Source organism: Salmo salar, chromosome 18 (assembly GCF_965601325.2).
Source record: "Salmo salar chromosome 18, fSalSal1, whole genome shotgun sequence".
In the NCBI taxonomy this organism is placed as follows: Eukaryota; Metazoa; Chordata; class Actinopteri; order Salmoniformes; family Salmonidae; genus Salmo; species Salmo salar.
Window position 1 is genome coordinate 13,332,797 of NC_138308.1, and position 18,319 is coordinate 13,351,115.

At 46.3% G+C, this 18,319-nt stretch overlaps 1 protein-coding gene across 1 annotated transcript in view; it reads right to left on the reverse strand.

Moving 5' to 3' along the window:
* Positions 1-18,319, reverse strand: part of prkn (parkin RBR E3 ubiquitin protein ligase) — a 91,310-nt gene that overhangs the window by 52,718 nt on the left and 20,273 nt on the right. The window contains exons 3-7 of the mRNA XM_014154109.3: positions 17,280-17,502; positions 12,055-12,173; positions 9,149-9,232; positions 8,748-8,863; positions 2,032-2,168 (exon numbers count right to left, since the gene is read on the reverse strand). Of these exons, the coding sequence (XP_014009584.2) occupies positions 2,032-2,168; positions 8,748-8,863; positions 9,149-9,232; positions 12,055-12,173; positions 17,280-17,502 (679 nt within the window). The remainder of the gene's footprint in view (positions 1-2,031; positions 2,169-8,747; positions 8,864-9,148; positions 9,233-12,054; positions 12,174-17,279; positions 17,503-18,319) is intronic.

The window sequence follows — 18,319 nt, forward strand, 5'->3', positions numbered from 1 at the left end:
GCAAAGGACCTTGTGAAGATGCTGGAGGAAATGGGTACAAAAGTATCTATATCCACAGTAAAACGAGTCCTATATAGACATAACCTGAAAGGCCGCTCAGCAAGGAAGAAGCCACTGCTCCAAAACCGCCATAAAAAAGCCAGACTACGGTTTGCAACTGCACATGGGGACAAAGATCGTACTTTTTGGAGAAACTTTCCACTGGTCTGATGAACCAAAAATAGAACTGTTTGGCCATAATGACCATCGTTATGTTTGGAGGAAAAAGGGGGAGGCTTGCAAGCCGAAGAACACCATCCCAACCATGAAGCACGGGGGTGGCAGCATCATGTTGTGGGTGTGCTTTGCTGCAGAAGTGACTGGTTCACTTTACAAAATAGATGTGTCATGAGGAAGGAAAATGATGTGGATGTATTGAAGCAACATCTCAAGACATCAGTCAAGAAGTTAAAGCTTGGTCGAAAATGGGTCTTCCAAATAGACAATGACCCCAAGCATACTTCCAAAGTTGTGGCAAAATGGCTTAAGGACAACACAGTCAAGGTATTGGAGTGGCCATCACAAAGCCCTGACCTCAATCCCATAGAACATTTGTGGGCAGAACTGAAAAAGCGTGTGCGAGCAAGGAGGCCTGCAAACCTGACTCAGTTACACCAGCTCTGTCAGGAGGAATGGGCCAAAATTCAACCAACTTATTGTGGGAAGCTTGTGGAAGGCTACCCGAAACGTTTGACCCAAGTTAAACAATTTAAAAGGCAATGCTACCAAATACTAATTGAGTGTATGTAAACTTCTGAAATAAATCACTCTCTACTATTATTCTTACATTTCACATTCTAAAAATAAAGTGGTGATCCTAATTGGCCTAAGACAGGGAATATTTTCTAGGGTTAAATGTCAGGAATTGTGAAAAACTGAGTTTAAATGTATTTGGCTAAGGTGTATGTAAACTTCCGACTTCAACTGTATATCGGCCATATAGAATCCCCATACTTTAACGATGACAGCTTTTCCGTCCTAAAAGGGGAGATCAACAATTTCCAGGCTCAGGGACATGTACTAGTCTGTGGTGACCTAAATGCCAGAACTGGACAAGAACCCGACACCCTCAGCAGACAGGGGGACAAACACCTACATGGAGGTGACAGCATTCCCTAAACCCATATGCCCCCTAGACATAACTACGACAACATAATCAACAAAAACAGCTCACAACTCCTGCAGCTCTGTCATACACTGGGTATGCACAGCACATAGTCAATGGTAGGCTTCAAGGTGACTCCTATGGTAGGTATACCTATAGCTCATCTCTTGGCAGTAGTACTGTAGACTACTGACCTCAACCCAGAGTCTCTTTGAGCGTTCACAGTCAGTCCACTGACACCCCTATCAGATCACAGCAAAATCACACTCTACTTGAACAGAGCAATGCTCAATCATGAGGCATCAAAGCCAAAGGAACTGAATAATATTAAGAAATGCTATAGATGGAAGGAAAATAGTGTGGAAATCTACCAAAAAAACTATTAGGCAACAACACATTTAATCCCTTATGGACAAAATGGTTTGATGAAGATTGCAAAAACCAAAGAAAGAAATTGAGAAACCTATCCAACGAAAAACAGAGACCCAAAAAACCTGAGCCTACGACTTCACTATGGTGAATCAATAAACAATATAGAAATACAGAGAACATAGACAAACAGAGAGAGCGAGAAAGAAATAGCTCCCTCTATCAGTGATGGAGGGTTAGTGACCTTCCCCAGAGCCCCATTACACAGTGGCCTGTGTCCTCCTGGGGCAGTGTGTGTGCCTGTGACAACAGAGCTCTGATTCCATCTCCCCCTCGCTGTAGCCTGGGAGCAGCCACAATCCATCACTGACAGGCCCCTCACACAGTCTTACCACAACTAGCACCTGCGCGCACACACAGACAACACAGTCCGACCACAACTCACAATCTTACCACAACTCATACAGTCTCTTGCCAGAACTCAATAGTGCAACTGACTTACATTCACAAAAGTTTACCTGCACAGGGAAGTGAGTAGCCGACATCTGGGTGGTGGATGAATTGTCGCTCGTTGAGACGGGTCACACAGTACATGTGGAAGCAGTCTAGACAAATGACATGGCGGTCTGGACACTGAGACACCAACACTGGACTCCTACAGAGTGGACAGACACATTTCATACCAATGAAGAGTCATTGACCTGAAACAGATGTAGACAGGTGTATGTATGTATGTATGTATGTATGTATGTATGTATGTATGTATGTATGTATGTATGTATGTATGTATGTATGTATGTATGTATGTATGTATGTATGTATGTATGTATGTACAGTGGGGGGAAAAAGTATTTGATCCCCTGCTGATTTTGTACGTTTGCCCACTGACAAAGAAAGGATCAGTCTATAATTTTAATGGTAGGTTTATTTGAACAGTGAAGGACAGAATAACAACAAAAAAATCCAGAAAAACTCATGTCAGAAATGTTATAAATTGATTTGCATTTTAATGAGGGAAATAAGTATTTGACCCCCTCTCAATCAGAAAGATTTCTGGCTCCCAGGTGTCTTTTATACAGGTAACGAGCTGAGATTAGGAGCACACTCTTAAAGGGAGTGCTCCTAACCACAGCTTGTTACCTGTAAAAAAGACACCTGTCCACAGAAGCAATCAATCAATCAGATTCCAAACTCTCCACCATGGCCAAGACCAAAGAGCTTTCCAAGGATGTCAGGGACAAGATTGTAGACCTACACAAGGCTGGAATGGGCTACACGACCATCGCCAAGCAGCTTGATGAGAATGTGACAACATTTGGTGCGATTATTCGCAAATGGAAGAAACACAAAAGAACTGTCAATATCCCTCGGCCTGGGGCTCCATGCAAGATCTCACCTCGTGGAGTTGCAATGATCATGAGAACGGTGAGGAATCAGCCCAGAACTACACAGGAGGATCTTGTCAATGATCTCAAGGCAGCTGGGACCATAGTCACCAAGAAAACAATTGATAACACACTACACCGTGAAGGACTGAAATCCTGCAGCGCCCGCAAGGTCCCCCTGCTCAAGAATACATATACATGCCCGTCTGAAGTTTGCCAATGAACATCTGAATGACTCAGAGGACAACTGGTGAAAGTGTTGGGATCAATGAGACCAAAATGGAGCTCTTTGACATCAACTCAACTCGCCGTGTTTGGAGGAGGAGGAATGATGCCTATGACCCCAAGAACACCATCTCCACCGTCAAACATGGAGGTGGAAACATTATGCTTTGGGGGTGTTTTTCTGCTAAGGGGACAGAACAACTTCACTGCATCAAAGGGACGATGGACGGGGCCATGTACCATCAAATCTTGGGTGAGAACCACCTTCCCTCAGCCAGGGCATTGAAAATGGGTTGTGGATGGGTATTCCAGGATGACAATGACCCAAAACACACGGCCAAGGCAACAAAGGAGTGGCTCAAGAAGAAGCACATTAAGGTCCTGGAGTGGCCTAGCCAGTCTCCAGTCCTTAATCCCATAGAAAATCTGTGGAGGGAGATGAAGGTTCAAGTTGCCAAACGTCAGCCTCGAAACCTTAATGACTTGGAGAAGATCTACAAAGAGGAGTGGGACAAAATCCCTCCTGAGATGTGTGCAAACCTGGTGGCCAACTACAAGAAATGTCTGACCTCTGTGATTGCCAACAAGGGTTTTGCCACCAAGTACTAAATCATGTTTTGCAGAGGGGTCAAATACTTATTTCCCTCATTAAAATGCAAATAATTGTGTAAGATTTTTGACATGCGTTTTCAGGATTTTTTTGCTGTTATTCTGTCTCTCACTGTTCAAATAAACCTACCATTAAAATTATAGACGGATCATTTCTTTGTAAGTGGGCAAACGTACAAAATAAGCAGGGGATCAAATACATACAGTGGGGGAAAAAAGTATGTATGTATGTATGTATGTATGCATGCATGCATGTATATACACACATACACACAGTGAGGGAAAAAAGTATTTGATCCCCTGCTGATATTGTACGTTTGCCCACTGACAAAGAAATGATCAGTCTATAATTTTAATGGTAGGTTTATTTGAACAGTGAGAGACAGAATAAAAACAAAAGAATCCAGAAAAACCCATGTCAAAAATGTTATAAATTGATTTGCATTTTAATGAGGGAAATAAGTATTTGACCCCCTCTCAATCAGAAAGATTTCTGTCTCCCAGGTGTCTTTTATACAGGTAACAAGCTGAGATTAGGAGCACACTCTTAAAGGGAGACAGATTCCAAACTCTCCACCATGGCCAAGACCAAAGAGCTCTCCAAGGATGTCAGGGACAAGATTGTAGACCTACACAAGGCTGGAATGGGCTACAAGACCATCACCAAGCAGCTTGGTGAGAAGGTGACAACAGTTGGTGCGATTATTCGCAAATGGAAGAAACACAAAAGAACTGTCAATCTCCCTCGGCCTGGGGCTCCATGCAAGATCTCACCTCGTGGAGTTGCAATGATCATGAGAACGGTGAGGAATCAGCCCAGAACTACACGGGAGGATCTTGTCAATGATCTCAAGGCAGCTGGGACCATAGTCACCAAGAAAACAATTGGTAACACACTACGCCGTGAAGGACTGAAATCCTGCAGCGCCCGCAAGGTCCCCCTGCTCAAGAAAGCACATATACATGCCCGTCTGAAGTTTGCCAATGAACATCTGAATGATTCAGAGGACAACTGGGTGAAAGTGGTGTGGTTAGATGAGACCAAAATGGAGCTCTTTGGCATCAACTCAACTCGCCGTGTTTGGAGGAGAAGGAATGCTGCCTATGACCCCAAGAAAACCATCCCCACCGTCAAACATGGAGGTGGAAACATTATGCTTTGGGGGTGTTTTTCTGCTAAGGGGACAGGACAACTTCATACACAAAGTAGATGTCCTAACCGACTTGCCAAAACTATAATTTGTTAACAAGAAATATGTGGAGTGGTTGAAAAACGAGTTTTAATGAGTGCAACCTAAGTGTATGTAAACTTCCGACTTCAACTGTATGCATGTATGTATGCATGTATGTATGTATGTATATTAAACTTATTTTCCCTTTTGTACATCACTACAACACTGTACATAGCCATAATATGACATGCCTCTATCCCTTTGAAACTTTTGTGAGTGTAATGTTTACTGTTCATTTTTGATTGTTTACTTCACTTTTGTTTATTATCTATTTCCCTTGTTTTGGCAATGTAAACATGCATTTCCCGCGCTGGTACGTGTTTTGTTCTATCACAGGCCACAGGGGTGATTCATTTAGTGCGGGAGGCAGGGGAAAAGCAGCAGTGCGACACTGGAGGTCTCAGAGGAGTTCTGATATATCATGGCTGCTACAAAGACAGAGGGGCCAGGGATACTGAGCGAGAGCAAGTGAAACCGTTCACGACTGACACACTAACATCGACGCAGGTGAGTGTGGTCTCTCTCTCCCTCTATATCCCTCTTTCCCTATATCCCTCTTCTGTTCCTCACCTGTTCTCCTTGTCCCTCTATCACACGTCTCATTCTTGCCCTCTTCTCACAGACGACGTCTCTCCCCAACATCTCCACTTGACTTTATGTATTGCTTCACACCATTCAATTGCAAATGACATAAATGACCCAATTAACTGACCTGGTTGAGTAACACCTAAATAAATGAAATAAACTAAGCCAGTCCAACCTCAGCCAGAGAAATCCTTCAGACCTCCGGCTCTCCGAGGTCGAACTTGCTTGCATACAGCACCTACTGTACATATTATTGCACTCAAGAAGCCTAGCAACCACCCACCCACTCACTCAGCCAAAGCACATCTTGTTACTTCTGAAAGTATGCGAAACGGAGCACGGAGGGGTAGTTCTCAGACACATACTTCGTTCATACACATTTCAAAGCATGCATCAACGCAAGCTTCAACTGAAATATTCCCAGGATTGTTGACGTAATATGATGCAACCACGTAACAAACAATGTAATATTTCCTGAAAAAAATGGTGGCTGGTTTTGAGCTGAAGCGATAGAAAATGAACTCTGACTTCAAGAATGAAAAGTTGCCTGATTACAATACTTTATCTTAATACGTTAATAAATAAATGCGGTGTTAATTTTGGCATGTTTAACTGCCTTGAATATGCATACAGTGAGAGAAAAAGGAATTTGATCCCCTGCTTATTTTGTACGTTTGCCCACTGACAAAGAAATGATCAGTCTATCATTTTAATGGTAGGTTTATATGAACAGTGAGAGACAGAATAACAAACAAAAAAAATCCTGAAAAACGCATGTCAAAAATGTTATAAAATGATTTGCATTTTAATGAGGGAAATAAGTATTTGACCCCTCTGCAAAACATGACTTAGTACTTGGTGGCAAAACCCTTGTTGACAATCACAGAGGTCAGACGTTTCTTGTAGTTGGACACCAGGTTTGCACACATCTCAGGAGGGATTTTGTCCCACTCCTCTTTGCAGATCTTCTCCAAGTCATTAAGGTTTCGAGGCTGACGTTTGGCAACTTGAACCTTCAGCTCCCTCCACAGATTTTCTATGGGATTAAGGTCTGGAGACTGGCTAGGCCACTCCAGGACCTTAATGTGTTTCTTCTTGAGCCACTCCTTTGTTGCCTTGGCCGTGTGTTTTGGGTCATTGTCACGCTGGAATACCCATCCACGACTCATTTTCAATGCCCTGGCTGAGGGAAGGTGGTTCTCACCCAAGATTTGACGGTACATGGCCCCATCCATCGTCCCTTTGATGCGGTGAAGTTGTCCTGTCCCCTTAGCAGAAAAACACCCCCAAAGCATAATGTTTCCACCTCCATGTTTAACGATGGGGATGGTGTTCTTGGGGTCATAGGCAGCATTCCAACTCCTCCAAACACGGCGAGTTGAGTTGATACCAAAGAGCTCCATTTTGGTCTCATCTGACAACAACACTTTCACCCAGTTGTCCTCTGAATCATTCAGATGTTCATTGGCAAACTTCAGACGGGCATATATATGTGCTTTCTTGAGCAGGGGGATCTTGCGGGCGCTGCAGGATTTCAGTCCTTCACGGCGTAGTGTGTTGCCAATTGTTTTCTTGGTGATTATGGTCCCAGCTGCCTTGAGATCATTGACAAGATCCTCCCGTGTAGTTCTGGGCTGATTGCTCACCGTTCTCATGATCATTGCAACTCCACGAGGTGAGATCTTGCATGGAGCCCCAGGCCGAGGGAGATTGACAGTTCTTTTGTGTTTCTTCCATTTACGAATAATCGCACCAACTGTTGTCACCTTCTCACCAAGCTGCTTGGCGATGGTCTTGTAGCCCATCCCAGCCTTGTGTAGGTCTACAATCTTGTCCCTGACATCCTTGGAGAGCTCTTTGGTCTTGGCCATGGTGGAGAGTTTGGGATCTGATTGATTGATTGCTTCTGTGGACAGGAGTCTTTTATACAGGTAACAAGCTGAGATTAGGAGCACTCCCTTTAAGAGTGTGCTCCTAATCTCAGCTCCTTACCTGTATAAAAGACACCTGGGAGCCAGAAATCTTTCTGATTGAGAGGGGGTCAAATACTTATTTCCCTCACTATAATACAAATCAATTTATAACATTTTTGACATGTGTTTTTCTGGAATTGTCTGTTGTTATTCTGTCTCTCACTGTTCAAATAAACCTACCATTAAAATTAAACGGATCATTTCTTTGTCAGTGGGCAAACGTACAAAATCAGCAGGGGATCAAAAACTTTTTCCCCCCTCACTGTAGACCGCAGGCTAACTGACAAAGAATTGATAACTAGCTACCTACCTACGAAGAATTCGTAGCCAACATTGGCCTGCTACCTTTCATAACATTAGCTGTAGGTCATTTTGTACATGTTAAACTAGCTGGCTATCTAGATTAACACGATTCACATATAGCTGGCTGACAATTATGAAATTGCGTTTGCTTTAATGTAGTTATCTTGCGTCATCTGTATTAGTTAAAGGTAATGCAGTAGCAGGAGAGTGCGCAGAGCTTCTCAAATGTACAATTGCATGCATTCTCCACACTCTCGCCCTCCCAAGAACGTTTGCAAGAGAACGTCCTCGGGGAACGAACTCAGAGCATGAGACTGAGGAGCATGGTAGTATGCATATTGGAGAAACGCCCCCGGTATTAGTCTCACAGTAGTAACTCTGCGACTGTGGTTTCCTCATCCATTTTCCCTTTTAAACAAACCAAGGAGCTGATTGTGCTAAGTGGCTGCAGCAAGGCGAGAGGAGCGCCGGGAAAAACAAAGCTTCACTCAGGAGGATAATTGTACGGCCCCACTTCAATCACGCTCGTAGCGGCGAGTCCTTGATTTGAGACGAGGGCATCTGTGATTGGGCTCCATTGTATCGGTTGCGGGCAGCAGGTGACGGACTGGCCCTCCCTTCTTTTGTCCTCTGTGGGTGAGGCAGGGACAGTATGGCCGCCGTCATCACAGGGATGGGGAGGCTGACCTTCATCTGTTATATGCCACACTGACAGAATCACAGCTTTGTTTGTCTGGAGCCACTGATTGTAGGAGGGAGAGACTGCAGGAGGGAGAGACAGGGCCAGGGGGGTGCGTCTGTCTACCTGCCTGCAAGCGTGTGTGTGTGTAAGCCTAAGTCGGTCTATTGCTTTCATGTTAAACATGCTGTTTACATTAGGCCGATATAGAGGCTGCACAGACAATATTGTACACGTACTTACATGATATCTGTGCAGGCAATGCATGGGACATCCCGCACATTGTGCATGATGAGGTCCAGGGCCACAGACGTGTCATCATCAGAGGTGGGGTGGGCAGCACACTTCAGGTAAAACTCCTATGGAAGGCAGGTAAGAGACTGAGGTACATGATGTTTCAGGTAAAATTCCTATGGAAGGCAGGTAAGAGACCGAGGTACATGATGTTTCAGGTAAAACTCCTATGGAAGGCAGGTAAGAGACTGAGGTACATGATGTTTCAGGTAAAATTCCTATGGAAGGCAGGTAAGAGACCGAGGTACATGATGTTTGGTGGAGGTGTGGTCATGTTAAGAGATTGTAATTCCGTTGTGGTGGCAGTGAGGGGGTTTTGAGGTGGTTTGTGGATAGTTCACTAGTCTTACCGCTACTCCGCCAAGGCAACCCTCTGATTGACAGACACCATGGATACGCTCTGGGAGGAGGACATCGTCCCAACATGACGGGCCCTGGGGGGAGGGAGAGAGACTTTTTACTTTAATGGGACTTCCCCATTACACTAAAAACACCACATTTACCCCGCGTCCACCCACCATACACAAAAACGTATTGCGTGCCACCACAACCGCCACACACAAACACATTACACAGTATACAACACAGTACAATACAGCACCACATTACAACTGTAGAACCCCTCCTCTCTAGCCTTAAAGACCCCCCCATACCTCCTGAAACATCTCCATACTGTTAATCATTTTATAAAACTCAAATCCAGCCTATGTCCAACTTGGCCTGGCCAAACAAAAACAAAAAGTTAAACAAAACACATTTGGCCCTTTCACTGCTTGAAAACCTGAGCCACATCACAAACATCTCCACAGAGAAGACCACCCCCAACCTCACACACAGACAGTCCAAAAAAAATAAAAATACTTATTGCACAAAACGGACACCCCGCCCTGACTCCGGGGTCAACCCAAGCCAACCAGCTATTGGTGGCCAGGGCTCCATGTATTACCCTCCAATGGAGGTCCCCTGACCAGACTTCTCTTTCACTGTTAGCCTAGGCAACGGTTAGCCAAAAGCAACCGGGATAACACCCTGGAAACAACTGCGCTCTGTCTGCTGTTCTGATTGGTCAAAAGAGTAGAGCATTTTTTTTCTTCAAAATCCGAATAAAAAAAATATATTTTTAATGCCTATGCCCACCTGCTGTGCCAAATCTTGGTGGGGGGGGGGGGGGTTTCCACCCTCAACCCCCTGGCAGCCGTAGGTCAGCTATCCTGCTGCCATTAAACGTCCCTGCAGGGTGGCTGAACGAACAGACCTTAAAGGGATCTGTGGGTTGTGGAAAATGGGCTCCTCCCATGGTCCAGGCGCCACACCCCCCTCGTGTGGGCCTCAGCAGCTGCCAGGCCCTCAGTACTGCAGTGTAAAAGTCAGAGACCCCTGTTGTGTTCAGCCTCTCCGGCCTCATGAGGAAGAGCTGCCGGCCCAGCCCATCCCTCCTCAACAGAGCACACGCTGGTTCAGACATTGATTGCTTGGTGCATCCTTATTGTTTTGGGATGATTTCCCCCCCCCCACCAATCCTCCTCTGTTCTGCCTGCACGCCACTCATTAGCATAAGCATTTAAACATTCTGACAGCGGCCTTAATAAGCCTCTGAAAAGGTTAAGAAAATCATTACTCCCTGTTGGGTGGGAGGAAGCAGGGGGAGAGAGGGAGGGTACCCTGTGTGCCTTGGTGGTGGGGCATGAGATTGCACACACGCACGCACACACCTGCTCAGAGACAGCCAGGAAAGGTCACACAGACCCCTGATGTGTCTACGCACCACACACACAAACACCCTTGAATATGAATGATTAATGAATCATTTAGAAACCCGCCCGTCTCTCTTCCTCGCCCTCTTTTTTTTCGGTGGGAAAGCGGATTCAACGTCTCCGTCTCGCAAAGTTTTAATTCGATTATTGTCTAACTTACAGGGTTTATCTCTGCGCCAGCTGTGCTGATCTCACAGCATTGACCGAGCTATGCGATCGGTGGGCAGAAGAGGGACCCCCACTCGATTGGCTAAACTGATTGGCCAGTTGAGGACACCTGTGCTCACCTCAGTTGATCTATTACAGTCCCTGTGTCACACCGAACAAGCACAAAAACACAGCCTTTTTCTAAAAGCATCGGGCACACACACTGAGGGCAGCATGCTAATTAACACCTACTCTGATACCAGGCTGAGGAACAGGGACCCACTGTGAGCCTCATTTCCTGTCTCCTACACTCTCTGAGAGGCCCCCCCGGCTATACACACACACACACACACACACACACACACACACACACACACACACACACACACACACACACACACACACACACACACACACACACACACACACACACACACACACACACACACACACACACACACACACACACACACACCTATGTGACTGACAGGTCGGTCTCAGGAGCAATCAGTTTCTCCTAGATGTATGGGGTCAGGGAGGGTTGGGTGCAATGGAGTCTGTGAGGCTGTGGTTGTGAGAGATAGCAGTGTGAGTGGCAGTTTCAGTTGGGCTGCGGTCAGGTATGGAGAGGACAGTGGTCAGAGGGGAAAGAGTGTTACTCTGGATACTCTGGGTCGTCTGGGTATGAGAAGGGAAAGGCGATTTGAAGGGACTGACTGGGGTCCTATCCAAGCTTGAAGTACTGTAGGTAATCACCAGCCCCGGCAGGAAACCGGCACGGAGAGTGGACAATGTTGCCATGGTAACAGTGGACAAACAGGTGACACTCAGTCGTAGTCTAAAGAATGGCAGGATCCTTATCTGTGGGAGTCCTGCCCATTCACTCACACACACACACACACACACACACACACACACACACACACACACACACACACACACACAGAGAGAGAGAAGTCCCATATGGACCTGAGGTAAATATGGCCGCAGGCTGAACAGACAGGCAGAGTTAGAGTCTACTGTCACTGTGGAGATGTGACAGATTTCCTCCGTTTGAGGAAAAAAAACAATAACGGTGTTATGCAATAACAAAGGAGGGGATAGATGGAGGGTAATGTGGGATTATTGTTCGTTGTGGATCTACCGGTCTAAGCTCGAAGCCATTGTGCGTAGATAAATAGACATTTTACTCAGTTGAGCAACAGAAAGGATTCACGGCGTGGAACAAAATGTGACTTTGTTGTACTCTGAGAAACAGCATATCTTAAAACGCAGTGCCTCTTGTCAGTGAGAGTTGCTCCGTGGCAGTGGCTCTTGGCTACAGTATTGTAGTCTTCCATTCTTGCTTGACATACCCGGCTCAAGGTGAGGGTTCCCTGCTTGCAGGCTCTGCAGCGCACGCGTAGCTTCCCCGGCTGGATGGCCCGGCACACACTCTTGCAGTACACATAGAAGCTGCTGTGAGGTCTGGGCTCTGTATGGGAACACAACCACACATTCTGTCAGCAGAGAAACAGTAGCAGATTGTAGCAAGGCTGAAATGAAGCCAGTGGACTCAGCAAATGGTGACCTAGGACATTTGATGGTAGAACATATGAGTTGTAAGTGTACTATGCCCTATATCGTGCAGTACATAAACATCCATTGCATTTCACGGTCCTCCTTAGTTTGAATAGACGGACGCTAATACTTTCGCATTATGCGAGGACGATGACACAAGGACAAGGGACATCTCCAGTCTGTCTGGCTGCAGCTCAGAACACAGACACACTGATCCAATTAGCGGAGAGAAGCAACCAGACGTCTTGGTGGCAGATGATTTAGTAAAGAGAGGAGGACGTGTCCTGCATGCCTCATTTAAAGTCACCACACAATACAGGCATCCATTCACACACACACACACACACACACACACACACACACACACACACACACACACACACACACACACACACACACACACACACACACACACACACACACACACACACACACACACACACACACACACACACACCGAGAGGGACCAGGAAGAAACAGCATTCTCATTAGAGCTAAAAGCATGGGGGGCGCTGGAGTGGGCCGCGCTACCTTGACACGATTCCCAATAAAATGGGGCGGAGTGGCTTTAAGCCTTCGCATGTCTAATTTATGTTTCCTGGAAGAGAGGTCTCCATTATGGTAATGACTTTACAGGAGGATGGGGGGAGAGCCTGCTGATCAGAGGGGGCAGATAAAGGAGACTTTATGGTGGGCTGGGTTGAGAGACAGGCGAGTGTCGGAGGGTAGGCAGAAGGAGGCGAGTGTCGGAGGGTAGGCAGAAGGAGGCGAGTGTCGGAGGGTAGGCAGAAGGAGGCGAGTGTCGGAGGGTAGGCAGAAGGAGGCGAGTGTCGGAGGGTAGGCAGAAGGAGGCGAGTGTCGGAGGGTAGGCAGAAGGAGGCGAGTGTCGGAGGGTAGGCAGAAGGAGGCGAGTGTCGGAGGGTAGGCAGAAGGAGGCGAGTGTCGGAGGGTAGGCAGAAGGAGGCGAGTGTCGGAGGGTAGGCAGAAGGAGGCGAGTGTCGGAGGGTAGGCAGAAGGAGGCGAGTGTCGGAGGGTAGGCAGAAGGAGGCGAGTGTCGGAGGGTAGACAGAAGGAGGCGAGTGTCAGAGGGTAGACAGAAGGAGGCAAGTGTTGGAGGGTAGGCAGAAGGAGGCAAGTGTTGGAGGGTAGACAGATGGAGGGTAGGCAGAAGGAGGCGAGTGTCGGAGGGTAGGCAGAAGGAGGCGAGTGTTGGAGGGTAGGCAGAGGACAGCTTTAAAAAGGTTTGCCTTTGGAGGCGGGATACAGAGGCCAAAGCCAATACCTGTATATATTTCCATTTCCCACAGATGTCTGGAGACCGACTGCTGAATCCCAATCAACCGTTTAGAAGGCTGCATTCAGGGAGCAGTTGTACTGTTCAAATAGGGCACGAATGTCAAGGCCACAGAGCCACTTCTGAGCTCCCTGCGTGTTCATGCACACTCAAATAAAACGTATTATTGTGTCATTTTCTATGCTTTTAGAGTTCATGGAACACCAAACAGCCAAGACACACATACAACGAGTGTACAAAACATTAGAAACACCTGCCCTTTCCATGACAGTGACCAGGTGAATCCAGGTGAAAGCTATGGTCCCTTATTGATGTCACGCCTAGAATTCTGCTCCTTTTATTCTCTGTCCCCAACGCACTAGACGACCAGTTTTGCTAGCCTTTAGCCGTGCCCTCATCCTACTCCTCCTCTGGTCCTCAGGTGGTGTGGAGGTTAACCCACTCTCATTTGTTGACTTCTGTTATCGAAAAAGCCTTGGTTTCATGCATGTTAACATCAGAAGCCTCCTCCCTAAGTTTGTTTTACTCACTGCTTTAGCACACTCCGCCAACCCTGATGTCCTTGCCGTGTCTGAATCCTGGCTTAGGAAGGCCACCAAAAATTCTGAGATTTCCATACCCAACTACCACATTTTCCATCAAGATAGAACTGCCAAAGGGGGAGGAGTTGCAATCTACTGCAGAGATAGCTTGCAAAGTTCTGTCATACTTTCCAGGTCTATGCCCAAACAGTTTGAACTTCTAATTAAAAAAATTAATCTCTCCAGAAATAAGTCTCTCACTGTTGCCGCCTGTTATAGACCCCCCTCAGCTCCCAGCTGTGCCCTGGACACCATATGTCAATTGATTGCCCCCCATCTATCTTCAGAGTTCATTCTGTTAGGTGACCTAAACTGGGATATGCTTAACACCCCAGCAGTCCTACAATCTAAGCTAGATGCCCTCAATCTCACACAAATGATCAAGGAAACCACCAGGTACAACCCTAAATCCATAAACATGGGCACCCTCATAGATATTATCCTGACCAACAGCCCTCCAAACACACCTCTGCTGTTTTCAATCAGGATTTCAGCGATCACTGCCTCATTGCCTACATCCGCTATGGGTCCACTGTCAAACGCTCCCTAAAACACTTCTGCAAGCAGGCCTTTCTAATCGACCTGGCCCGGGTATCCTGGAAGGATATTGACCTCATCCCGTCAGTCGAGGATGCCTGGTCTTTCTTTAAAAGTAATTTCCTCACCATCTTAAATAAGCATGCCCCTTTCAAAAAATGTAGAACGAAGAACTGATATAGCCCTTGGTTCACTCCAGACCTGACTGCCCTTGACCAGCACATCCTGTGGCGGCCTGCAATAGCATTGAATAGTCCCCGCGATATGCAACTGTTCAAAGTTTTGGGACACTGTAAAGTCCATGGAGAACAAGAGCACTTCCTCCCAGCTGCCCACTGCACTGAGGCTAGGTAACACGGTCACCACCGATAAATCCATGATAATTGAAAATTTCAATAAGCATTTCTCTACGGCCAGCCATGCTTTCCTCCTGGCTACCCCAACCCCGGCCAACAGTTCCACACCCCCCGCAGTTACTTGCCCGAGCCGCCCCAGCTTCTCCTTCATCCAAATCCAGATAGCAGATGTTCTGAAAGAGCTGCACAACCTGGACCCGTACAAATCAGCCGGGCTAGACAATCTGGAACCTCTCCTTCGAAAACTATCCGCCGCCATTGTTGCAACCCCTATTACCAGTCTGTTCAACCTCTCTTTCGTAGCGTCCGAGATCCCTAAAGATTGGAAAGCTGCCGCGGTCATCCCCCTCTTCAAAGGGGGTGACACTCTAGATCCAGACTGTTATAGACCTATATCCATCCTATCCTGCCCTGCCTTTCTAAAGTCTTCGAAAGACAAGTTAATAAACATAACACTGACCATTTCGAATCCCACCGTACCTTCTCCGCTGTGCAATCTGGTTTCCGAGCTGGTCATGGGTGCACCTCAGCCACACTCAAGGTAATAAATGATATCATAACCGCCATCAATAAAAGACAGTACTGTGCAGCCGTCTTCATCGACCTGGCCAAGGCTTTCGACTCTGTCAATGACCGTATTCTTATCGGCAGACTCAATAGCCTTGGTTTCTCAGATGACTGCCTCGCCTGGTTCACCAACTACTTCGCAGACAGAGTTCAGTGTGTCAAATCGGAGGGCCTGTTGTCCGGACCTCTGGCAGTCTCTAAGGGGGTACCACAGGGTTCAATTCTCGGGCCAACTCTTTTCTCTGTATATATCAATGATGTCGCTCTTGCTGCGCGTGATTCCCTGATCCACCTCTACGCAGACGTCACCATTCTGTATACATCTGGCCCTTCTTTGGACACTGTGTTAACTAACCTCCAAACAAGCTTCAATGCCATACAAACACTACTTCCGTGGCCTCCAACTGCTCTTAAACACTAGTAAAACCAAATGCATGCTTTTCAGCCGTTCGCTGCCCGCACCCACGCGCCCAACTAGCATCACTACTCTGGACGGTTCTGACCTAGAATATGTGGACAACTACAAATACCTAGGTGTCTGGCTAGACTGTAAACTCTCCTTCCAGACTCATATCAAACATCTCCAATCCAAAATCAAATCTAGTATCAGCTTTCTATTTCGCAACAAAGCCTCCTTCACTCACGCCGCCAAACTTACCCTTGTAAAACTGACTATCCTACCGATCCTCAACTTCGGCGATGTCATCTACACAATAGCTTACTCTACTCAGCAAACTGGATGCAGTCTATCACAGTGCCATCCATTTTGTTACCAAAGCCCCTTATACCGCCCACCACTGCGACCTGTATGCTCTAGTCGGTTGGCCCTCGCTACATATTCGTCGCCAGACCCACTGGCTCCAGGTCATCTATAAGTCTATGCTAGGTAAAGCTCCGCCTTACCTCAGCTCACTGATCACGATAACAACACCCACCCGGGAGCACGCGCTCCAGCAGGTATATCTCACTGGTCATCCCCAAAGCCAGCACCACCTTTGCCCGCCTTTCCTTCCAGTTCTCTGCTGCCAATGACTGGAACGAATTGCAAAAATCGCTGAAGCTGGAGACATACATTTCCCTCACTAACTTTAAACATCAGCTATCTGAGCAGCTAACCGATCGCTGCAGCTGTACATAGTCCATCTGTAAATAGCCCAACGAATCTACCTACCTCATCCCCATATTGTTTTTATTTACTTTTCTGCTCTTTTGCACACCAGTATCACTACTTGCACCTCATCTGCTCATCTATCACTCCAGTGTTAATCTGCTAAATTGTAATTACTTCACTACTATGGCCAATTTATTGCCTTACCTCCTCACGCCATTTGCACACACTGTATATAGACTTCTTTATTTCTATTGTGTTATTGACTGTACGCTTGTTTATTCCATGTGTAACTCTGTGTTGTTGTTTGTGTCACACTGCTTTGCTTTATCTTGGCCAGGTCGCAGTTGTAAATGAGAACTTGTTCTCAACTAGCTTACCTGGTTAAATAAACATTTAAAAAAATACAAACTTGTTAATTCCACTTCAGATCAGTGTAGATGAAGGGGAGGAGACAGGTTAAAGAAGGATTTTTAAGCCTTAAAACAATTGAGACGTGGATTGTGTATGTGCACCATTCAGAGGGTGAATGGGCAAGACGTATATACTCAGTGTATAGTCACATGCGAACACACACCTGTGTGCTCAGGTTCTTCCCTGGCTCTCTGCTCATCATCAGTTTCCAGTATGACGGCCAGGCCGGTGGAGGTAGTGGGCAGGCGGGAGGAGGTGAGGTCCAGGCGGGTGAGGCTGTCCACCCCTCGACCCAGACGGTGCTGCAGGGCCAGGTCAGAGCACCGGCCCGACCCCGGGGGAGGCAGCACCACGTGCACGGTACTCTGCTCTGGGAGGTCATAGCCCTGTAGGTCAGGTACACAGACAGAGAGAGACAGAGAGAGAAAGACAGTTATTTAAAGCTCGGTTTAGCACATGTAGATCGTCTGTCTATGTAGAGTTGTCACATTGTAGTACACAAACCTGTTGTCAGATTGACTGTAAACCAGCCATAAAATGAATCACATACCACTGCAGTAAATTTAGATCAGAACACATCAAAAATGCCTAAAGATATGGATCATACAACTACGGATACATTTTTTCTTAAAAGAAATCTGTTTAGGTACATCTCTGTCTTATAATTTCCAAAACAGCTGCTGTACCATTTCAGGGCAACACGTTTTCAATCTACCCCAAAATTGACAATTAAAAAGTGTTTTGTTCAACGTGTCACTGAAATGATATGCAAATCCATCAGTCATATTAGATCTAAACCCTCCATTGATGCAGAAGTAGGCTAAACAAACAGGGTCTGGCGTTAATCACTGACGATAGCTTACTCTCCTGGAAAGCTTTCAAGTTTCATTTTTGAAGTTTGTCTCCCTGAAGTTTCTTTGTACGTCTCCGTGTGGGAGAATTTGTTTATTTTTTTTTATAATAAAAAAAAAAAAACTCTCCCCTGTCAAAAACCATAGTCGGGTAAACAACAACAGGAAATGTTTGTTTCAAAAACACCAGCATTTCACTGGAGGAGAACTAGTGAGCTAACAACTAAGCATAATCAAATTTCCCATGCAACTCAGGTGATTGGCTGTGAACGAAAATATGAAAAGAGAAACAGTTCTGAAAGGTGTGCTTGTGTCACCAGCTGTCAAAGCTTTATCTTAAAGTGTTACTTTT